At 35.6% G+C, this 23,485-nt stretch overlaps 4 protein-coding genes across 13 annotated transcripts; 1 reads left to right on the plus strand and 3 right to left on the minus strand.

Annotated features, from left to right (window-relative positions):
* Positions 1-1,655: 1,655 nt before the first annotated feature.
* Positions 1,656-8,870, minus strand: LOC113856513 (pleiotropic drug resistance protein 1-like). 10 transcript variants are annotated; one of them, XM_027488356.1, is made up of 24 exons: positions 8,435-8,760; positions 8,177-8,297; positions 7,997-8,085; positions 7,821-7,905; positions 7,573-7,732; positions 7,380-7,456; positions 7,125-7,181; positions 6,942-7,032; positions 6,574-6,875; positions 6,091-6,372; positions 5,662-5,978; positions 5,238-5,398; positions 5,038-5,141; positions 4,787-4,943; positions 4,689-4,711; positions 4,303-4,464; positions 3,881-4,213; positions 3,487-3,777; positions 3,316-3,399; positions 3,077-3,210; positions 2,726-2,953; positions 2,471-2,642; positions 2,115-2,369; positions 1,741-1,998 (listed from the first exon to the last, which is right to left on the minus strand). In XM_027488356.1, the coding sequence occupies exons 1-24, from the start codon at positions 8,758-8,760 to the stop codon at positions 1,741-1,743; spliced, it is 4,269 nt and encodes a 1,422-aa protein (XP_027344157.1). The 10 variants fall into 10 exon arrangements, with proteins under 10 accessions (XP_027344147.1, XP_027344157.1, XP_027344156.1 ...); XM_027488355.1 differs by having other exon boundaries at positions 4,303-4,445; positions 4,670-4,711; XM_027488354.1 differs by having other exon boundaries at positions 4,303-4,460; positions 4,670-4,711.
* Positions 8,871-10,557: 1,687 nt separating this feature from the next.
* Positions 10,558-14,347, plus strand: LOC113854057 (trichohyalin). The gene is made up of 7 exons (XM_027484888.1): positions 10,558-10,863; positions 11,023-11,138; positions 11,224-11,342; positions 11,822-11,984; positions 12,080-12,283; positions 12,424-12,738; positions 12,968-14,347. The coding sequence occupies exons 1-7, from the start codon at positions 10,705-10,707 to the stop codon at positions 14,112-14,114; spliced, it is 2,223 nt and encodes a 740-aa protein (XP_027340689.1). The 5' UTR covers positions 10,558-10,704; the 3' UTR covers positions 14,115-14,347.
* A 191-nt stretch (positions 14,348-14,538) lies between these two features.
* Positions 14,539-17,118, minus strand: LOC113854058 (root phototropism protein 3). The gene is made up of 2 exons (XM_027484889.1): positions 16,319-17,118; positions 14,539-15,432 (listed from the first exon to the last, which is right to left on the minus strand). The coding sequence occupies exons 1-2, from the start codon at positions 17,048-17,050 to the stop codon at positions 14,866-14,868; spliced, it is 1,299 nt and encodes a 432-aa protein (XP_027340690.1). The 5' UTR covers positions 17,051-17,118; the 3' UTR covers positions 14,539-14,865.
* A 1,692-nt stretch (positions 17,119-18,810) lies between these two features.
* On the minus strand, positions 18,811-22,484 carry LOC113853886 (ADP,ATP carrier protein 1, chloroplastic-like). Its single transcript, XM_027484576.1, has 5 exons — positions 21,424-22,484; positions 20,665-20,919; positions 20,177-20,320; positions 19,741-20,088; positions 18,811-19,304 (listed from the first exon to the last, which is right to left on the minus strand). Exons 1-5 carry the CDS (start codon positions 22,183-22,185, stop codon positions 18,951-18,953), a joined length of 1,863 nt encoding a protein of 620 aa, XP_027340377.1. The 5' UTR covers positions 22,186-22,484; the 3' UTR covers positions 18,811-18,950.
* Between the last annotated feature and the right edge of the window lie 1,001 nt (positions 22,485-23,485).

A 23,485-nucleotide genomic window follows, 5' to 3' on the forward strand; every position in this document is an offset into this window, starting at 1 on the left:
GGTTGTAAAGTATCCTACAAGGGAGGGAAGATCTTTTGTAGTTTTTGTAGAATTAAATTTAGAAATGCAAGACATGATATGACACTGTTTGAAAAACTATAATGTATGTCCAATGGAAGGACATAAGAATCCTTTGAGATGAAATTTGATTAAAAGAAAAGGAAACAGCAAAAATCAACTAATAAATTGAATCAGCAAAGACGTCACTCACAGATATTTTACATTTGTAATTTTAAAGAAAATAAAAGCTTGAAGGTTGGAAATTCACGTGTGTACTGTTTATGAGTCTTCACTTCCCAAATAATGGCAACTAGAACAATCAGCCATGGCATTTTGACTTCTAGATTCATAAAAACTTAAATTTAACGTCGGTCAACAAAATTGATCTGTTCTTCTCGTCGTTGAAAGGCGCTTTAGACCAATCAATCAACTTCTAGATAGATAGTACTCGATTGCAAAAAAAAAAGGAAAACTTATAGTAGTAATAGATCTAGTAGATTTTTACCCTTTTAATGGTCCACATTAAATACGAACTTAAACCCCTTTTTTATAATCAAAACAAGTGTGATTTATTATCAAGCTATGGTTTCAACCATAGGAGTAAAAAAATTGACACCAATTGGATTTGACTAAAGTTTTGTTTTTCTCCAAACTTGATAAAACAAGTTTAAAGTTTAGATTAAAGCTAATTCCAACATATATTAGATATCTCTTGATTTAGAGATTTTCATGAATCATGAATCATGGCACGATACTGTGTGTTTTTAAATTTATCCAATAAAAAAAAAGTAAACAGTGTAGGCTTCTAGATGCATGAAAAGCAGCCCACAAGTTTATTGGTTGAGCAAAGGGAAATGGAGAAGGATCACGTTATCTTTTAGCACTCCCACCAAGGGTCTACGCATGGCATCTGTAAAATCAATAAAATATTGTTGGACTTATTCTCTTTCATTGGTTTCCCATCTATATTCATGATTCGGTTTCGGTGGCTTGACCGATTTGAAATTTATGACGCAAATATTTAAATTGCCACCTGCTTCTAGATGGCTTATTTATTTTGATGTTTTTATATCAGTTAATATCATTTTATAATATGTACCCATGTCACAAAGTATCCTTAAATATTTAAGAATATTGTATATTATCATTTTTTTGGCCTCATTCCCATGGTATGAGTAGAGATTTTTTTTTTAAAAAAAAAATTACCATTAAGGGAGACTATGTTGGAAGACTTCAAGAAATTTGATCTACACAGCACAAATTAAAGTGTGGGGGTGACAAATTTGAGCAAAGTGTCTTTGCCAGATCTTTTGAACCTTTTTCAAAAGCTGATGAGCTAAGAAGTTTGTAATTTTGTTTAGTTTTTCTGAATAATTTGTAATTTTTTCTTTCCCTCAAGAAATTAGATAAATAATGTACTAAAAAATAACAAGTATCACCAATCGCCGCCCGGGGGGGGGGGGGGGGAGGTGTTAAAAACTTAGGGTCAATGTCCTCTGTTGATAAGTCAGAGACTGTGTAAATTGCACCACCTATTTAACAAATGGTTTAATGTCATAATCAGTTCCAAAGTCCAAACTGAGAGGCGTGGTAAGCTACCTTCAGTTCAATGCTTACAAAGGGGTCTTTCACCATATTCAAAGTTCAAACCATGCTTCCCATTTTTTATTTTTAGTTTTTCTTTCTATATCCACTAGTGACTTATATATACTATTTGCTATTCACTTGAAAGCTTCTATTCTATCGCCTTTGGAAATTGAAGACCTTTACAGATATAGCAAAGATAATAGCAAATAGAACTGCAAACCCAACAACTACACATGCAGCAACTCCTACAAAATCATCTCTATAACCGAAGTACCTCCTTAGAAACTCTTTAACTGTCTCATTAAACTCAATTGTACTTGTTACATCACCAAACTGCGATGCAGCCAATCCATACAAGGTCCAAGCCACAGGACATGCCCAATAGTACCATCTCCACCACACAGGAATACTCTGTCACCAAAATGAGTCAGAGAAAATAGAAAACAAAACTAAGCATTGGTATCCATATACATTTATTGAAATTCCTAATATGCATGCTTATTACATTTGTAAATTACATGACTTACAGGTCTTGGGACAATAAATCCAGAAAAAAGATTCCAAATTCCATAGAATGCAGTGGCCACAATTGAAGCAACATGTTGGTTTGGTGTTACAGCCACAGTCATCATGCCATAAAAGGTGAAGTATAGAAATGTGAAGTACATGAAGAATAGATACCAAAAGAATTTGGATGCAGTCCATTCAAATCCGATCATTGCATAAACTATGAGGCCATATGTAACAGCTTGAGCAAGAATATATGGTAGCTCTATTGCAACCTAAGAATTAAAAGATGTATAGATTAACATTAATATGCTAAAATATAAAATTGACATAGCCGTAAATACTAAATAATGCTACTAAAAGTTAAATTAATAACCTGCGCAATTGCATAGGGAATGGCTGAATACATTCCAGCTGCTCTTTCTCTATAAAATACTGTTCTTTCAATGGCCACCACTGGCTGCACAGAAGAGGCATTCTGGGTCCCAAGGAAGAGAATGGCATTGTACATGGAACCGATGGCATTAAACAGATCTTGTTTCCGTCGTCTGCAAATTTTTCAGAAGGGATCAAGTATCAACACATCTTATGCGCATGTTTTTTAATTATGAGTTAAGTGATAGTAACTCACGTTTTGGATCCAAGGTCCCAGAACATTGTTCCAAACATCAAAGCTACAAATGTAGTGAACAAAAATCTCACTGCAGTATATGGAGGATTGCGCCAGTATGACCAATGTTGTTTCCATAGGCAGGCCATGCATTGGATGAGAAATGGCTGTGCATATTGAGTAGGAAAATTGAGTTCCTTGAAACCAGGAGCAGGTTTGCTCAATTCAGCTATAAGTGCTTTATTCCTCCTAACATATGGCATAAATATAAATTTTTTAGCACTTGTTTTAAATAATATCCTTGTAATATTTTTTTTTAAAAAAATATTTTGACAAAATAAGAATCTTGTGCAACACTACAAACTAAATTACCTATGTAGTTCTGAATTTCTGTATATATCAGCAAAGTCAACATTCAAATCCATTTCTCGTGCCGAAGTTGTAATTTCCAACATCCATGTTGCAGGGTTATGTCCATCTTTGATTTTACTAACCCCTTCAATCCTCTGCTTGAAAGCAGAGTTAGAAATAATGCAGTATCAATAACAACTGTCAAGAACTCCTATAGATGTCATTTGAGATTTTTGTTGAGTCTTTTAGACATGCCTTACCTCAAAATACTCTATGAGGTGGTTCGAATGACGACCCAATGGGCCAACATATATTTCTTGTCCTCCTCGCTTCAGTAGGAAAAGCTGAAACCAATTTTTGTTGATCATGCTCAACTTGTACAAAGAGCCAAATCAGAATATAATTATCATTTGATCAAGAACAGAATTCACCTCATCAAAAGCTTCAAATATGTCAATGCTTGGTTGATGGATTGTACAAATAACTGTTCTTCCTGTGTCCACTGTATTTCTAACTGTTCTCATAACAATTGCAGCAGCTCTAGCATCTAGACCGGAAGTTGGCTCATCCATGAATATTATGGAAGGGTTAGCCACTAGCTCAACTGCTATAGTTAGCCTCTTGCGCTGTTCAGTAGAGAGACCACTCACACCAGGCAAACCAACTAAAGCTTGCCTCAACACGTTCAACTCTACCAGCTCCATCACTTCCTCAATGAACATCTATAATCATTTATAGTAAAGATAACTAATTCTTAGACTTATGATCAGTTAACATAGGTAATTACCAATTGCCAATATGTAAGGTTGGACTTTAAATGCTAACCATTCTGGTTTCAGAATTGACTTCAGGTGATAAACGAAGCCATGCTGAGTAAAGTAAGGATTCATAGACTGTAACATGAGGAGAGTGGATATCATTCTGCTCACAGTAGCCAGAGATTCGAGCATATGTTTCTTGCCTTTTAGGGTACCCTGAAATTGTGATCCTCCCCTCAGTGTACCCTCCAGTTTTCCTTCCAGCCAACACATCCATCAAAGTTGTTTTACCTGCTCCACTTACACCCATCAGAGCTGTGAGAACGCCTGGCCTAAATACTCCACTAACTCCCTTCAGAAGGACCAATCTGTCCTCAATTACACCTCTATTCTTCATTTCCTGCAAGTTGAAATAAAAAAGCAGACTTATGATATGATAATATTCTTTCCAAGTCCAATATCTTTAGTGTCTGTGTGAGAATCAATCACCTCTGGCATGTCTACCGAGTATGTGATTTCATCAAAGGTAAGAGAATGTGGCTCAAATGGAAGAATCATTCCCCTTTTCCTCCTGTGGCTGGACTCAACATCAGCCTCTGGCCTCACTGATGCAGAGCTGGAAGACATACTTTCTGTTCCATTGTCATCTAAGTTCCCTGCATGACAATTGAAAGGTTTTTCAGAATCTGAAAGACTTGCTACGAGTTCTAGAAGAAAAACACAAACATGCTACGTATATGCAAGTCATAAGCATAAAATAAATCACCTATCTTTATGTTGTTACTTGTTGTTGCATTTACTGTGAGGTTGAGTGTTAATTCAATATCTTCTATAGTTTTGTCTCTATGCTTCTTGCCAAGAGCTTCTTTAGATATGACAGCTTGTGGCTTCTCTAGTGCTGCTTAATCATTACCATAAGTCAGTCATGGTATCATTTTCAAGAATATAAAAGCTATATAAGGGAGATACTCACGGTTGAGATAAGTGAGAGCCAAAGTGAATGTGATGTTCAACAGAAAAACAAACCCAAACAATGCTCCAACCCCTATCCAATACCAGAATGCATGGGTGAAGAAACCACGAGACTTCAGAACCTCAACTCCCAATGGCTCGGTTGAATTTGGAAGAACCTATAGTTGGTGTTTGGTGAGCCAAAATAATAGATGTTCTAGCAACTCATTGGAAACTGGAAAACATTTGAAGTTTGATAATTTGAAAAATTACATGATTCCAACTCTGACCAAGGAACTCATTGACCATCATAGCATTCTGCTCATACATAATTGGTGAAATCCAGTAACCCCAAATCCACCATTTCTTAACATCCTCTGTTTCAATAGGAGACAAAAAAAGGGCAAACCACTACATAAGGTTCAAAAATTTGAAACGGAAAGACATATTTTACACTTATTGGACTGTTGTACCTCTTGACAATATGAAGCCACCCAATGTAAGAAGTGTGACTATTGCAAATGATCCAAATGTGTTAGCAATAATCATATTCCTACCCACTGCAGCAATTGAACGAAACAACGCAGAAGCCATCTGGCCAAGTAGTAATAACAAAAAATACTGTTTGAAAAACCTGCATCAAGAAAAGCATCTCATATCTAATTCACTGGAGTAAGTCTGTCCCAGGTGCAAAGTAAATGTTTATTAGTTTGCTCAACTTTATCCGTTAAGGCTTAGTTTAAGCATCTAAAAATAATAAATTTTTACTGAGAAATAAAGTATTTATTAAATTAAATATACAAAAGTATAATAAATGCTCTCATTTTCAGTAAAAGTTTACTATTTTTGAATGTTTAAACTTAATTCTAAAGGCTGAGATATGGAAAGACTATTTACCTGCCAACATTGGGGTCAAATCCAATTACATAGTAGGTGATAGATACCCAGACCACAACTTCAGTCAATGTAACAGGAATCTTAAGGATCCAGCTGGGGATAGCATATGCCCATGCAGGGTAGAATAGGAGGTCCCTTTGCTTGTAAAAAATAGGAAGTTTTGCTACAGTCATGGAAATATCAGGCATCCCATTAAACAAGACCATTACTATAGTGAAAAAAAGTGCACCACTGTAAACTCCCCCATTATCCACAGAATCTCTATGCATCTCAGTTCGCATGAATACTGTCATTGCTACCACTGCCATCACTGCCAGCTAATGGGAAAAGAAGAAAAATCACACGTAAAATCATGCAGGCAAAACACAAATTAAAAATCAAAACAATCAAACCTAATTGCATGTAAACACAACTGAGCCTAAAACTAACTTGTGATAGCTTGAAGATGTAAACAAATGCATTCCTCTTCATAAGCAGATACTCTCTTGAGAAGTTAGCTTTCAAAAGCTCCTTCTTGTTTACCCCATACTTCTTAGTAGTTAATGCAGCTGGGTGGTTCTTTGTCCTATCAAATGGAACTGATAGCTCATCTCCAATTTCCCTACCCACATGGAAGCGTTGAAATGCCACAGCAAATTCATTAACTCTAACAAAACTGTATGGCTCATCTTTGTGTACCCAGTACTGTTCTTGATCCTTCCTTGAAGTTACCTATAAGAGTAGGCAAAGAATATAGATACATCTACTATTCTGATTCACATATGTGGAGCCAAGTTTTTTTGATATCATCTTAAGTTTAGACTTGAACTTAATTCAACCCCAAAAGTTAGCTCTTAAAAGTCATGATTGTTTTAATCTTTATAAGTTTTAATTTAGTCATTTCTGCCTTCAACAAAGTAAATATTGACTTACTTCTTGAAGGAAGTCCGCAACACCTTTTCTCTCAGGACATCTGAAACCCATAGATTCAAAAAACTGAAGGACGAGCTGACGAGGTCCATGGTATACTATTTGGCCATCAGAGAGGAGAATAATGTCATCAAAAAGCTCATATGTCTCTGGCTCTGGTTGCAATAGTGAGATAACTGCTGTTCCATTTAGAATGTGAACAATTTGTCTAAGACATTTCATAATTTGAACAGTTGTGGAGCTGTCCAAGCCAGTTGATATTTCATCCATGAACAGTGCATTTGTTGGACCAACCAACATCTCCCCTGTAAATGATCCATACAAATTACAAGACACGAATATAGAATGCAGAAACTGAATTGAATCACTACCTGTGGTAACACGCTTCCTTTGTCCACCAGATATACCACGCAACATTTCATCCCCTACCACAGTATCAGCACATATTTCCAGCCCCAAGATCTATAAAATACAAGTAAGTAAATTCTTGAGAGCTTCATATTTGTGCAGTTGTAGTAAGCTCAGAACACTTTGAAGAATAATGAAGATATCACCTTAAGTATATATTCTGTCATCATCTGGTTTGCTTCCTGGCCTTCAGATGCTGTTGCCTGGTATCATAAGAAGCCAATAAAATGAATAGCATAAGCTTTATTAATCAAAATATAACTGGACTATAATAAGAGGTTGGGACGCTTAAATAATTTTTACTAAGTTGATTTATTTATAAAACAATCACTAAAAATCTCTTTAAGTAGATTTCTAATGGAAGCGTTGGACATAAAACAAACTTTAAAGCTCATTGTCACCTTCATGTAGATGTCAATATACGGGTCAGGCTTAATATTTGCTGCTATTTCTCTTCTTGACAGTTCAGATAGCAAGTCTGTGTATGGCCACAACAATATTGAGTAATGCTTGGATTACAAATTTGGAAGTAATCATTTTCAATAAAAGCATGAAATGAAAAGAAAGGCTTTTATTTAGGTGAAAGTTGACTACCATAACGTGATCCAACCCCTTGGCACCTTGCAGAGAAAGCCAAGGTTTCCCTTACAGTCATTTCTCCAATATGAACATCATGTTGGCCAATATAGGCAGCAGTTCTCTGAGGTACAAATTCATTCATTCCATGCCCATTATAAGTCACTCCCCCAGAAACCTGCACCATATATAAGCATTCAAGTTGGATATAAATAATTAAATTAATTGATTAAAATAGAACGAAGGATGAATTGAATTTTTTTCACCTTAAGATTTGGATCAAGTTTTCCTGCCAGAGCCAAAAGTAGTGTTGTTTTTCCAGAACTTGGAGGACCCAAAAGCAATGTCATCCTGATAAAAGCAATGGCGAAGTATGAGACTGAGATACAGGAAAATAAATAAGGTTTGAGCTTTATGAATCCACACAATCCTATCTTCTCACCTACAAGGTTTTACTATTCCACTAACATCTTTAAGAATAGTCACATGCTTCTTTTTGCTTGAAAGAATATGCAGATAATTCAAACAATTCTGAAAGATCAAAATTGTGAGAGTTATTATAGATCAAACATAAACTAATAGTAATTTTGATTAAAAAAAGGCAAGAAAGCACACGGTTTACCTCTAATGTATTAACAATGAAGTTAAAAAACGTGGGTAAGGCTCTGCTGCCAACATAAGCTTCTGCCTCAACATTTAGATGCTCAAATCTGGCTTCAATTGTTGGAATACAAATACCAACTCTAGAAATATTGGATGATAAAAAAGGGAGAGAAAACTCATTGTTGCGTTGTCAAGGAAATACATTAAAACAAAACAATAAAAGCTTAAACCATTTTGCCTTGTAATAATATGGTCAGAAAATAGAAGGATAAGTTACCTATCTATTCTTTCCCTTAGCTTCAACAGAAACTTCTCATTGTCCTCTTCAGCATCTCGTACCAACCTCTCCAACACTTTCTTTCTTGCCTTTGTTCCAATATCAGTGACATCAATTTCATTGACCTCACCACTGGATGTAGTTAACAAGCCTTTCTTTAAACGATTGTAAGTAGGGAGTTTTTCAAGTGCCGCCCATTTTAGAGCTTCTTCATCATCTACTTCATGAGCGGACCTAGAGAAAACGTCCATCGTATTGTTTCTCCAAATTGAAGAACTACTTACTCGTAAGCTGTTAGTAACATTATTCAGGTTACTAGTTTCCATTGTCAACCAAGAAAGGATGAAAAAGCAAAAAACTAGAGCTGCAACAACTACTCAAACTAGTTTAGCCCGACAACTTTATTCCAAACTTTTCTTACAAGTTGAAAACCAGGGAATAGTGTTACAAAATCTTTCTTTGCATGTTAAGTTCATTCCTCACGTCCTAAGAATACGTGAAAGGAAAAACAATGGCATGCATGAATACATATATACAGATGAAAGTGCTGGGGGTAAAGTGTCAGGAATAGGGATCCTGTTTTTACTGAAGTTTTGAGACTAAACAGGGCATGATATGACAATAGAGCCAAGCAAGGATGACGCAATAATCGTGGACTTTATGGCTAAATTTATCCATGCAAGTAGGTACACTCTTTTCTTGCTAATATTTTTCAAATGAAACTTATAAGAGTAGAACTCTGATTTGGACTCATAACGTCATCTGTTAACCGGCACAATCTATCAGTTGTTGACATTTAAATGAAACATAATTATAGATTATGGGGTCAACTAAAGCTATTATTTTGCTTCCTATTACACTTTACCATAATGAAAAGGGTTGGTTAAAAAGTTGGAACATGGACAAGTTCAAGCCTTAAAGAAATGAATACTTGGTTATTGCGTTGGACACTTGGAAATTGAAAAAATGCAGGCATTGTATCGTGTCATCTGTTTGATTGGCTAGCAGAAAACCACAAGGTAGTGAATTTGAAAATTTGTTAATCAACGTTAACAAGAAAAGGTTTGATTGATAATATTATCATCACTACTGCTATATCCTACTTATCGTTAACTGTGTTAATAGAAATAACAAGCGTTGCACTGACACTTTTTTTTTTTTTTTTGGTCAAGAACTTGATCATGCTAACATACTTCAATAACCAAATCATGTGTCAATTCGATGGTAAGGTTGTCAATTCGATGGATCCATGTTTATTGGATAAAATGTAGTCCTATTGACAAAAAAAAAATGTAGTCCAGAAAATATTTTATATTTATACTAAAACCATTAATATTTTATATTTTAAATTTCAATTTTTATTTTATACAAAAAGAATTAAGTAAAAGTATGTTTAAATATATTTATCAGTACTATTTATTATTAATTATCAAGTCAATTATTTAAGAACTCACCAAAGAAAAAGAGAACTAAAATAAAAATAATTATTTAAGAAGTCTGTTTAAATATTTTATAAAAAAATATAATCAAGTAATATATTTAAATTAACTTTTAATCACTGTTTATGTATTTTTCAACTGTAAATTAACTTAAATGAACCAAATTTTTAAATTACTGTTTATATATTAGATAAGTGGGGAATCGACCTACAAAGTTAAAAGCACAGTTGCTGAATCCATGGGCCATATTCACTTACTTACCCCACAAATGATGATTGGTGAGCATTGGCAATATCCAAATTCGCTCAACATAAACCCTGGGGTCTTGTGACCTTTGAGAGACAAAATCTTACAATTGGATTTCTTATTTGGGAGTGTACCTTGAGAAAAAAAGGGACTTTTTGGTAGCTTTTCTGGGAGCAGTGACCCAATTTGCTGTTCAAACGAGATTGATTTTTCAGGAATCATTTCCTACTTTTAACACCAATTTCAAATTTCGACATTATGTTAATCCACGGCAATTGTAACCAAACTAGTCTTCATCTCATCTTCTTTTGCCACTTTTTTGGGTTACATCTAAAATTTCAAGGACATTTTGGTCCAAATAAATTTATGACATTTATTTTCCTCCCATGTAACCGTTACCCCCAACCATAGTATAGCATCGAAATATATTAGGTATAACCCCAAACTTTGATTTAATAAATTTTCAGTTTGAAACCTTTGAAAGTTAAAAGCAATTCGACCGTTGCCTCTCTCCCCCACATAACACGCTCTCCCCCCCTGTCTTTGTATCTGCTTCAAACAAAAACTTCTTCAAGCTCAACGCTAATGGCGGAAGATTATGGGTTTGCCCCAGAGGAAATGAGTGTCAATGAGAACCTTGGATACCCTAAAGCCTACGCTAAACTCTGTCGTGACCGAGGTTTCACTCCCTATAGCCATGGCCCTCCCTTCACTTTCATACCTCATGCTTTGCACGAAGACGAGGTAAGCAAATTGGATCTGACCCTTTTCACTCTTCGTTCAGTTTTATAGAAAAAAAAAAACGCAACTTTAAGGAAGTTAAGTTGCGGGGTGAATGATTTGTTTCACTGGGTAGCTTCAAATTCAGTTTATGTGTTTGCTATGTTTTTGTTTGACTTTTAGGCTGAGAGAGCAAGGGATTTGGATGAGATGTTTCCGATGATTGATCCGAAAGCTAAACCAACGAGCAAACCTAAAATCTTTGTGAGTGTCTTGTGGAAGCAGCTGAGCCATCTTGGGTAGGTACTTTGAGTTTGGCAGCTTCAAACATGTTTTGGAAATTTCAATTCTGATTTGATTTGTGATCAATTTGGGAAATTTCAGGAATGCTGGCTTTGACCCTGCGGTGATTCGAGTTGATGCTTATGGCAACGTCCTCTATTATCATGCTGACTCAGCTTCTCCTTTGGCTTGGGATATTGATCACTGGTTTCCCTGTTCAAGTAATAATTTTCTTTCTCTTTTTCAATTAATCATTCGGTGTGATTTAGGACGTATTAAGAAAATTTGTTAAATTAAATGATTAATTGATTATAATTTCTCTTACTTTTATGCCTACAAATACTCTTAATTTTACTAACTAAAGAAAGTATTAAATCCTTTTTCATACTTTTAACATAATAAATATATATTTTTATTTAATATTTAGATTATTATGAAGATATTACAAAGCTGTTAAAGTTTATCCCTGTTTAAACTAAATTCAAATTCTATTATTATATTAATTACTGAGAAGTGAGAAAGGTTTAATATTTATGAAAGATAAATATAAAAAATTAATGAATGTTTTTAAAATTTCGTAGAGTGATATGTCAAGGACAATAAAATATCATCAAAGAGGTCTAAAAAAAATTGGAGGGAGTAGAATTCAATTGACATATCTTTCAATGTGTGATTTTGCTTCTTTGGGATGATAATGCAGGGGGAGGTTTGACTGTTCTTAGCAATCTAAGTATATTACAGAGGCAAGCCTGTAAGAGGAAGAAAAACAAACTGGAATTCTTGGTGCCATGGTGGGATTTCCAATTGGGTATATCTGTAAACCAGTTCATGTCCATTTTTGCTTCTTCAAACTCAGACTTCAGGCAGGTTTTCTGCTTTATTTAGTTTTATTGGGCCTTAATTTTCATTAACATGATGTGGAGAAGGGTGATGATATTTTTGTACTTGCAAACAACAGGCACAGAGCCTTTTCATTCTTGTTCTATGAAGGAGAAAATCAAGAATTGAATGCTTCACAAATAGTGGATTCTCATTCTTTTCCACAACACTTTGTTGGATTGAAAGATGAAATTGGCCTTGCTCCAGCTGCAATTGTGGAATCTAGAAGGGAACCTTATGATGCATTAAGACAACTTGATTACAATAGGAAGCAAAGGCCCATGTCTCCTGCAATAGGTTAGTAGCAGCGCATGATTATGGGATTATCATATCAAGTTTGAATTAATTATCTGAATTTGAATACGAAGATTGATTTTTGTGTCTGACCAGCCTCTGTTTGGAAATCTTTTCAGTTGCTGCAAGAAAAAGAAATGGCAATCTCCTGAAAGAAAATGAAGATCCAGAGTTTGTGAAAAACCCCTACCAAGCCATTGTCATGGCCAGAGATTCCCTGAAGCAAAGAGAGGAAACTACAAAAATGCACGCAGAAATGCTGAAGCTAGATAATGAAGTGAATGAAATGAAGCTCAAAAATGAGGAAGAAAAGCTCACTATTCAAGACCTGGAATTAACTCTCATTAAACGTAGGAGGAAAGCAGAAAAGTGCAGACGTTTAGCTGAGGCTCAATCTTCTTACAGGACTATGCTAGAGAAGATGATTAGAGACACTATGCACCAGTAAGTCCCAATAACCTCAATTGAAATAAATGCAATGTAATATCTAGCGTTGAAAACAGTGTGATTGAGTGTGTTGTACACATTTCTCTTTATATTTTCCTGGTAAAGAGCAGTAAAAGAACACTCCTATATACTTCAATAAAGCTAGTTCTAATATTTGTATTTTCAATATAATAATTGTATTATTGATCGTCAACAAGAAGTTTTTGAAAAATTGGTTTTGGTGCAGGAGTGTCATTTATAAGGAACAGGTAAGATTGAACCAGGCTGCAACTAATGCACTAATGGCTAGACTTGAAGCACAGAGGGCACTCTGCGATGCTGCTGAGAAAGATCTTCACAAGAAATACAAACAAAGGGATGACATAGAGAAACAGATTAGACCTGAATGGGAGCAAGGAAGGAAGAGGTCAAGAATAGATGATTTCACATTTGAAGAGAGAGACATTAAACCTGCTCTTTATTTGCCTGGACCCAGCAGACCAAGAACACCTTTGCACAAGGAGCTCAGAGTGTTTTTACAAGAAGAACAAAGGGCATCTGAAGCTGGCTTATCTGCAAACGAAGAACAAAAACAGGAAGAAAAAGAAGAGAAGCTGAAAATGCCAACTACTAATAAAACAGAAGAGAAGCTTGAGGAGCATACCAGATCAAGTGTTTTATTGGATGAAGAAAACTCAATTGAGCACAGACTTAAGAAGCTAGAAATCAGTGAAGAGAAGAGGAATTATGCCATTTCATTCCTGGGTCTTCATGAGACAGAAACCGAGGAAGATGATGAAGAAACAAGGAAGGAACGTGGCAAAGGAAATGTTGAAAGGTGGCTTCAAATGCTTTTAGAGAATGGTCAACAAGAAGGAACTGATCCACAAGAAACAAACAAAAACGCTTCTCTTGAAACTGAAGAAATAATCCAACAGCTGAATCAGAAGTTTCCACAAAAGGAGTTGAAGGTCTCAAAAGTTTCAGATTCTGATTATGAAGAGAAGAAGCTGCAACTTCTTCAAGACAATAAGGGCTGGACAGAGAAAGAAGATAGAATAGAAAATGAAGAAGATATAAGTGTTATGCCAACAAGATACAAAAATTACTGTGAAGAAGCTCGCATATGTGAAGGAAATGGCACTCCAAGTTTTGAAGGGATGGAAAGAAAGGAACAACATAAAAAGGGAAAAAAGCTTGCTAGATCAGAGAGTGCCAAGACCTTGAGGCGAATCCCATCTTCTCCATCTTTGCTTCTTGGGATAAAAAAAGGTGTGGACTACATACGGAAGAAGCCAATGGCAAGTGATGATGGTGTTAATGAGGATCTTGCATCAGGAAACAGCTTCTTGAGGTCATCCATGAAGACAATCAAGAAAGCTGTCAAATTATGAATACAAAATATATTTTAGGAATGCATTTGTACCTTGTGTTTCTTGATCTTGACTATTTTACAAATTTGAGTGATGCTAGGAGAATAAAATGAGTGAAATTTATTGTAATCCAAAAAAAGAAGAGAAAATAAGGTGTGAAATGTTGGTATTCTATTGTTTGATTTGTGTATAAGATTTTTAAGCTGTCAAATATTTGACAAGTGATAACAGCTTGTTGTTTTGCCGCAAGCATTTCTAGCTTCTTGTTATCGCAAACTTTGTGCAAGAAATTTGAAAATTCCCGCATCTGCTACAATAATTTCTTTGTTCACATACCCTTTTACACCTTTTACAAACAGAAATGACCTTGGTTGCTGTTGTTCCTATATGTCCATTGTTGCTGAAAGAACAATCTTGATGCAACTTGGCAAGAAGGTCAAGAATGGTTAAAATTTGTAAATTGGTGTATTAAAAATGAGGAAACATTTAAAAAAGAACGCACTTTAAATAGTACGTTGAATTTTCCTCCAGCAAATCAGATCTGTCCATTTTCTTGTCTCACTCTTTCTTTCATATATATCTTTACTTGGGGGCATACCTTAATATATGTAGTCACATTTGTATCTAGAACTTCGGTATACACACATCTTTATTGAATTGATTCCAAATACAACAGAGTTGTATCTTACATTATTTCTCAAGTTCCAACAAACGGACTTATATAACACAACAAATTATGTCAATCATATGTTTTTTATTCACAGCCTCTCTTTCAGGACAAAGATTTCCTCCACTTGTAGGGAGTCCTACTTTTGACCAGACCGGTTTTCATGTACATGGGCGTTTGCCTTCCAAACCCAACTTCCCTTTCAGCCTGTTCATCATCATCTTCTTCTTCTTCTTCTTCTTGGATTTTCTCCACCTCTCCCCAACTTTTACTAAACACAGGCATTCCAAATTTCTTCCATTTGAATAACCATTTCTTCTTCTCCATCATTCTCTCCATCTGAACTTGCATAGCATTGCACTGATTTTGCAGCCTGTGAACATCTTCCTTCAGCCTCCTTATCTCCATTTGTTGAGCATTCATTTCACGCTTTGAAAGGCATCGTATTGGTGGATCAAGGCCACTATTTGGGCTCCTCAAGCCACTGAAGGAGCCACTCCAATCTATGTGGCGATTGAGTTTGGTTTGTTCAGAGAAGAGCACCTGAATCACAGCTCTAACAGGTAACCTTTCATTTTGAGCTGCATGAAGTGAGGCCTCCGGTGTGAGTTTCCTGCTATCAATCAGCCTACACAGACCCTTCCTTTCTTGTTTTAACACTCCTGGATGTGCCTATAACACATAACCAGAGTTAGAAGAGTTTCAAGATCATACCCAAAAATAAACTTACTCTGATCAAGTACTCAAAACAAAATGCTATAAATTTCATTCAAATCTCTTCTTCTCTTTCTTTCCTCTTTTTATTCCTGGCTTTTCATGGGTTTTAGTATTACCCGTGTACCAAATATAAGTCTTCAAACGGTATTGAATTTAGGATTATTGCTTGCTATATCATGATCAGACGTACTAGTTATGGAAAGTCAATTCCCATGTTCTTCTTTTGAGCAATAACTAGTATCCCGCATTTTTAAATAGTAAAAATGAAGCTGTAATCATAAACTGGACAAGATTGTATTATTCAAATATCGTGGGAGAAGACTAACTACTAAGATGCATGTGGGTTACTTAAATTCAGAAGAACTACTATACTTGTTAGAGTGGCAACACCTAAGAAGTACACATTGCTATAGGAAGGAAATGCCCAGCTTTAGCGTCTACACCAAAAAGGGTTTCCCGTTTCCCATACCAAGTAATCATTAATTACGTTCCATTTCAGTAAAACAGTTGAATAACCTTTTCCATGCATCAGTAAGTGGACAAGAGAAAAGCCAAATGTAGAGAAGTGCTAATTACAGCTATGATCCTGTAGCCCCACATGAAAGACATTTATGTCATTTCACTTGGCTTTTTGCTCCCGGTCCCTGTTCAATCTCCTACCCTCCGAAGTATCTCATGTTGGTGACAACACAAGAAACATTTTCTGGGATATCCAGAATGAACCTCTAAATTCATCTCCACTTGTTTGCTTCTCTCCTTGTCTTTAATAAATAAACTAAGACAATGAAGATTACTGAATATCAAAGAATAATAAAACAAATTGAAACAAAAAAAGGCATACTTTTAAGTAAGTGTCAATGGCTCGGTACAAGCCATCATCGGTTGCTCTTGCATGGCATGGAAGAGCTCCAGCAAGTGCAACAAACTCAGATAAACTCAAGTTGGCATCCACAGCAGCCTCGGCGAGGTAGCAATCAACCAACTTGGCCACCTTAACCAAAGCAACACCAGTTTTAGCTCCATCATGGTCCAAACTCACGAACCTCTTAACCAGCCTAAGGACAAGCTCAACATCCAAGAGGGTCCCACAAGTGTGGCTGAAAGAGGGTATCATGAGCTCTTTGAGAGAAGCTTGATCTAGCTGCCATGAAATGCGCTTCTCAAGCTCAACTCTATAAGTGGCCTCAACACCAACCATGTTAGCAGTTCTTAGAAGACGAAGGAGGAAGTTGCATGGGATGGAATCCTTCTCTGGAGGAAGAACACCCACCAAGGTTTCCACGAAGAACCTCTTCTTCATCCATGATATTGTGACACTTTCGGGTGATTCATGGAAATGGGTGAGGCCATTTTCAGCCGCAGAAAGATCAGGGAGCCACTTGGAAGCATAGTGAGTGATGATGGAACCGATCAAGTCAGCACGCACACCTTTCTGTTTGATGCCTGAAAGGGTCTTCACGAAGTAATCCATGTCAAGGATGCATGCATCGTCGAACCAGCACTCCGAGGATAATTGGCTTACACATTTCTCTGGGAAACTGGTCTCTGATTCTTCACAAGATTGCTTCTTCATTTCTGTGAGCACTCAGAAACTCAGCTCCACAATTCCTTGCTTCTTATATGTAATGTAATGTACTCATATAAATACTTTCATCTATGAATTTATTTTTTTAATATTAAAAAATAGTGAAAATATCTTTGTGGACAACTATGACCTCGAAAAATGTTCATGTTGATTTTAGTATTTTACATTACAAAGCAGGTAAATAATAAAGATTTGTTCATATGTGGATAACAAACAGAACTAGGACCATTATTTGGCAGGTATGTAGTATATTTCGTTGACAAATGCTGTGAGATTTTATTCGGCTGTTCTCTAATTTAATTCCAATTCAATTTTAGTTATTTTAAGTTAAAATATTTTTGGGTGGAATGTCAGCGTGCAAAACAGTAAGATATATGAAGTATGACTGCATTGTATTGGTAAGATAATGATAAAAATATTTCAGTGTTTTAATTTTAGCCTTGTTGGGGAATTTAGAAAGAGGAGTGGGAGTATTCACACTGCTTAATCTTCCATTCCTATGACAGAGAGAGAGAGAGAGACTAAATTGCTGAAATCGTTGGAGAACAAAAGTAATTATAACAGCATCAGAGTTGAAAAGGACTTGAAAGAGAGTGGTTTGTTGGATCTAAGATTCTACATGTAATGTTTTGCGTGAGGGATTTGGACTCGTTCCATTTACATGGATAGAATACCATATAGGAAGGAATTGAGAAGGGATATACAAACAAAAATTGAAGGTTGTTTGTTTTGTTTATGATGTCACAGTTGCACCATAGTAAAGGTAGGTGATGATGGATTTACGATCGTCGATATCAAGAACGAGGAATTGAACCGTGCATAGCAGTGGGGACAATGAAACGGAAACCTGGGGGGGTCCCACATATACGCCAAAGTTTGTGTTTTGCATATCCCAATCTCGTGAACCATCCCAACGTTTGTTGCTTTCGAAGCTGCCATATGTACCTCTCAGTACCATGGGCCCCACCCTACTTCATTTTTAGAGTAAACCTCAATTTTGTGAAATTACATATTTCATTCACTTCAATTTTTTAATATATTTTTGAAAAATTTAAAAAGTAAGAATTGTATAAAATTAAAATAAATAATAGTTACTATGTTATTTTATTTTATTGAGGATAGCCCGGGCCATAATTCTTTTGCCTAAGGTGAAATCCAAAAATAATTATATTCTTGAATTGGGGCCATTTCCACGGCAGAATTCTTTTTCTTTTGGGTTCTGTGCCTACTCATACACAATATCTTTTGGGCTTTGTGTAAAAATATATGAACTACAGATTCAACTAGAAGCCCATGTAAGGACAGTGCTTAAAAATGAAATGCTTCGTTTGACCCAAAAAACCGAAAGACAATAATGAAATGCTTCCATCTCGACCAAAAAAAAGTGCTACTATCAATTCAAAAGTCTCCTAAAGAGTAAGCCTTATTTAATCAACTAACTAATCAAAATTATTTTACAGATCCTTTAATTAATTTTATCAATTATATATTGATAGATATTACCTGTTGTTTCCTAAATTCACTTGTAGAGTAATTTTCTTTTTTAATTATTTACATTCGTTTTTTTTTGTAGTGGCAAGTGGGTAGCATAGCTCCCTGTAAACCAACCAACATATATTGTTTACAAAACAAAAATTACAAATCTGTTCATTCTTTCATTTGATATAACTTGAAAACAAATGTGCTCCCACAAAATAGGAAAGCTTCATAATGAGAGAATGATAAAATCATTTATCTATGGGGACAAAAGTAACAACAATGAGACTTGAAAAAAATAGTGAGAAACTTATTCTATGAAATAATGACCTACAACAAATAGTTTGGGCTAACATCACTCATGAGTTCATCTGATTCTTTCTGCCATGCAATTCAACAGAAAGAAGTATGCTTAAATATTGCTAGGAGTTGAAGCTTCAGAAGGACTACTTGAGGAGTCACCTAGAGTTGGATTTAACAGTGAAACATTTGCATCCTCATTCTTAGCCACAACTGGTATCTTAACAGCAGCTGCTCTTTCCATCTCTTTCTCAAGTTCTTCTTCTCGACGCAATGCAGAAAACTGGGTATCCAGAGACTTAGCTGCTGATAACCAAGCAAGAACAATCACCAGAAGCACCCCTCCAAGGTATGGAGTTGAATTAGCTAGTGAACCAAAACTTAAGATCATAAACTGCTGAATTAGAGCTCCTCCAGACTTTCCCAATGGGTTGCACACCACATCAATGGCTGCCTTCCCCTTCACCTACACCAAGGAGTTTAACACAAGTCAACTATAAGTGGATACAGCTGCAAGATTTTGGGATTCAAAACCAGTCAAAGGTGAGAACATATTCTCATGAGAAAAATTAAGATTTTAATTTTAGTGATATAAGTGTAGAAAAAAATTATATTGCCACTCAATTAGAACATAACTTTTAAATTAAAAATCCCAAAAGACAATGATTCTTGCTGATATATTAATTCAAGATTGAATAATTTTTAAAAAAATTACAATATCGGTGTATTTTAATTAAATTCAAAATTTAATCTTTAATCATGCAACAACAAATAGATGGACATGATCAAATTTAAGTAATACAATCTTGACCATACAACCCTAATTATATATGTAATATAAATTATTAGAAGTTTCAAGTTGATTTAGCACAAATATTATTGTAGCAGATATAAGTACAAACCTTGGTATCCTCATCCAAGGGTATGTAGGCCATTTCTTTGCAAGGATCAAATAAACTGTACTTAGCACTTTTGCTGAATATGTTCTGCATGGCACCCACATATACAGCAGCAAGCAGTGGAGTCATTCCAAACTTAGCAATAACAGGAGCAATTGGGCCGCCAAATAATATAAGAGAAAAGAAACCAACTCCTGTCAAAAGCAGGACAGTAGGGGTGATCTTGGCAGCAACTCCCCATCCATATTTGTCAAATATAAATTGGCTTAGAAGCATCATTGTGAATGTAGCAATTCCAGTTGCAGTTGAGAAGTCACCCATAAAAGATGAGTACTCATTTGGGCTAGGAAACTGCACAAATTGCAATGGTGTGTATGAGAGAGTGATGAAAAAAGTTGTGATAAATCATAAAACCAAAAGTAAGAAAGTTTTACTTTACCTGAGCTTTGAGCTTTGATTTCCATGTAACCTCAACTAGATTAATGCTAATTCCATATGCAACCACTAAAGTGGCAAGATCCCTTATATATCTTGAAGAAACCAAGAACTTTATGCTCTCCATTGTTCCCATTTTAGGCTTCTCCTGGAAAAATTGCACAATATTAGTAGTTGACCCAAAAAATTGGAATTTCCTATTTTCGGACATTTAAAATAAAATGAGGATAACCAAAGAGCTAGGAGAATTTCATACACGCATAGAAATGAATCAATCATACTACAGAAATGATTCCCCATCTAAACATTATATTGAAAGCCAGTTTTTGTAATAAAATACTCCCTGTACCATTTAACACATCAGAAAAAAACTGAGAAATGATATATTACTTTGCTTTCAGTTTTCTCGACAACTAAATTAGTATACACTCAAGAATAAAAGAAAATATGTAAGCATTAGAAGAACAGAATGAGCACGATTCAAAAGACTACCTTCTTCTTCTTGCTTCTTGCAGGAAGAGGAACATAATTATTCACCCACCAATACAGGAAACAGATTGCTAGTCCCATAGCCACCACTATGCTCATCATCGCTTTCAGAGAGATGGCCCAGCCATCAACTCCAGGACCCAAATTCTGTCTCAGATTAGAAAAGTATTTCACTGTCCTACCAGAGAACACAAGGGCTACATTGGCCCCAAGTCCAAACAGTGGATAGAATCGTTTTGCTTCGTCAACGGTAGTTATCTGACAAAAAAAATGGTATTAGCACTCTCCTTCACAAAGAAGAAACTCAGTATCTTTATATTCATTATAATGTGCATAAAGCAGTTCAAATTGGAAAAATATATTCGCAATATAAAAGAAGAGGCTGCAACACCTTGCCCTACCATCACATGATCACAATCATTTAGCAATCATGAATTAAGCACATAAAAAGAAACAACATATAAGTGAATCATCGAAAGCTGAGCGGCTAAGCTATAATAGATAACAAATGAATAATTACCATTGACATGCAAACCTGAGGAAAATGAATCAATACCAACGAACAGATAAAAAAATGTAATAGATGAAAAGTGACACAATCCAATAGGGAATAGCCAATCATAATGATGATATTAAGATTCCATGTTCAAGATACCAGAATTAACAATGATAATATGAAAACAACACCAAAATATACTATAACAGAATCAAGCCAAAATCCAACTGACAAAATAGACTCAAAAGTTGAAACAATGAAAAAACCTGATTGGCAAACCCCCAAAACAGCACAGAAATCACCACACTCCCCCACAATTCAGCCATGACATAGAACAGACAGAAGCTCCAGATTCTCATAATTGCAAGTGGACCAAGGAAGCGAGGGCCAAGGACGTTAAGAAGGTTGTCAGCAAATGCCTCAGGGTGGATATAGTTACTGAGAGGGTAAAGAACAAACCCAAACGCCCCAAAGAAGGCAATGAAGGGGAGAATAATAGAATAGAAGAGTGCTTGCTTGGACAATACATTTGCCAATTTTGTGTACAGCAACATGAACCCAACAGCCATTGGAAGGTTCACCCAAGTTTTCAAAAACGGAATAATCTCCGCACTGCTTCCTCTGGCCGTGACAACCAGCACATCCTTAGTGTCTCTTAGAATGGTGTAATTGAAGAGTATACAAAAGAACATCATCCCCAAAGGCACAATCTTCTTGAGGGTGGCAACCTCAATACCCAAAATTTTGGCTTTCTCGTTTTCTGGCTCCCTAAATGCATCAGCTGCAGCTGCAGCAGCTTCAGCCCTGCACACGAACAAATTTCTGTTCCTTGGGCCAAAGACATTATTACCCATTGAGGCACAGCCATTGAACTTTTGGAATCCATTGGAAGTCAGAAAAGACCCACCAAGGATTTTTGGTTTTGGAGAGAAAAATCTATGCTTTAAACCCTGGGATGTTTGTAAAAGCCTGTTCCTTGGGTTTGTGGGGAGAGAGAGAAGCCCTTTGGTCTGAAGAACAACGTCCATGTCTCTCTTAGGTTGAACAAGAGAGACACAACACAAAGAAGCTGAGAGGGATAACGAGGGATAAGGTGGTTGCTCCTGGAGATATATATATTTGTTAAAGGAATGAAGGGACAGATACAAATAAATATCTTTTCGGAAAGGTTATATGCCAAAGAATCTTCGACTACTAATCCCTCTGTCTCAATTCTCAAATGACTGAGGAAGACAACAAAAAGTAAAATTAAGGGGTTAAAGTGAATGTGTTAACGTAAGGGATGTGTTATGTTGGAGATGAACTCGCACGAGTGGTAGTGTGGCAACAAATGGTGAGTGAACTGAAAAGGATAGATAAGGAAAAGTGCATGGGAAACGGTCAATCACAGGCACCAAATATAGAGCATTCGTAGGATCTTTCACTTTTAATGTAACAATAATTACTCCCACACAAGGCTAATAAAAATGGCAACTAAATTAGCTCTGATTTCCCAAAACCTCTCTCCTCTCTCCTACCAAATGTTCATTTGTTCTTTTTTGCAGATAACAGAAATAGAAAAAACGCTATTTGCATGGATTCACAGCATCTTAAAATTAAAAACAGACAACTTGAAAGTAACATTGCGTATTCCGGAACCTTGGACTTAGAACGTGATTCATGAGTGAATTAGCCGATTAAGAATTTTTTTATTCACAATTAAGAATATTCAATACGTCATATTTTGGTTAGTTTTCCTCTCTTATTTTGTGAGATTTAACATGTCATTAAATGCTTTCTATTTTTTTGTTTTTATACATAAATCTTTTAAATTATTTCAAAAATGAACTTTATAAAGGTGCATTTAATATGGTGTTTGATTTCTTGACTTTTGCACGATGAGGATGATTTGAACTATATTATTATAGTGACGAACAGTATCCAAATATTAAAATGCATGCAGGTTCATGCTAAATTGTTACATCCACGACCACCCACTTCTTGTTTGTTTTCCCCTTAACGTGAGAGTTTGTGCTGCCTTTCTTGGAACGTAAAGAAAGAGGACACAAAGCCGTGATTGCTTCAAACTATGTTGTCTGTTGCTTGTTGTGTTCTTCCTTCCCTTCTAACAAGCAACTAAAATATAATCATTGTTTGACTAACTGTTGTTGGAGGTACTACTAACCATAAGTAATAAAAGAAAGAAAATTACTAACATTCATATATAAGGCTGATTTTAAAGACTCAAAAGTGATAAAATTTTCTTATCTAAAAAGGTAAATATGTATCATATTAAAAAATATGCATATGTTATAAAAAATCTTTGGTAAAAAATATGTTATTTTTGTA

The sequence above is a fragment of the Abrus precatorius genome, unplaced genomic scaffold (genome assembly GCF_003935025.1).
Source record: "Abrus precatorius isolate BTA unplaced genomic scaffold, Abrus_2018 Scaffold11, whole genome shotgun sequence".
In the NCBI taxonomy this organism is placed as follows: domain Eukaryota; kingdom Viridiplantae; phylum Streptophyta; class Magnoliopsida; order Fabales; family Fabaceae; genus Abrus; species Abrus precatorius.

Bases quoted from the DNA above. Each gene is read 5' to 3' on its own strand.
- LOC113856513 (XM_027488346.1), bottom strand. From the start codon at position 8,760: ATGGAAACTAGTAACCTGAATAATGTTACTAACAGCTTACGAGTAAGT. The intron at 3,778-3,880 runs GTTAGCATTTAA...AAATGATTATAG, and splicing joins TCAATTCTGAAACCAGAATG to ATGTTCATTGAGGAAGTGAT. The intron at 2,954-3,076 runs GTAATTTAGTTT...GCCATATGTTAG, and splicing joins AGAAATTCAGAACTACATAG to GAGGAATAAAGCACTTATAG.
- LOC113854057 (XM_027484888.1), top strand. From the start codon at position 10,705: ATGGCGGAAGATTATGGGTTTGCCCCAGAGGAAATGAGTGTCAATGAG. The intron at 11,139-11,223 runs GTAGGTACTTTG...GGGAAATTTCAG, and splicing joins AAGCAGCTGAGCCATCTTGG to GAATGCTGGCTTTGACCCTG. The intron at 12,739-12,967 runs GTAAGTCCCAAT...GTTTTGGTGCAG, and splicing joins ATTAGAGACACTATGCACCA to GAGTGTCATTTATAAGGAAC.
- LOC113854058 (XM_027484889.1), bottom strand. From the start codon at position 17,050: ATGAAGAAGCAATCTTGTGAAGAATCAGAGACCAGTTTCCCAGAGAAA. The intron at 15,433-16,318 runs GTATGCCTTTTT...TATGTGTTATAG, and splicing joins CCATTGACACTTACTTAAAA to GCACATCCAGGAGTGTTAAA.
- LOC113853886 (XM_027484576.1), bottom strand. From the start codon at position 22,185: ATGGACGTTGTTCTTCAGACCAAAGGGCTTCTCTCTCTCCCCACAAAC. The intron at 20,920-21,423 runs GTTTTTTCATTG...TTTTTTTGTCAG, and splicing joins TTTGGGGGTTTGCCAATCAG to ATAACTACCGTTGACGAAGC. The intron at 19,305-19,740 runs GTTTGTACTTAT...TCCTTGGTGTAG, and splicing joins CCTTGGATGAGGATACCAAG to GTGAAGGGGAAGGCAGCCAT.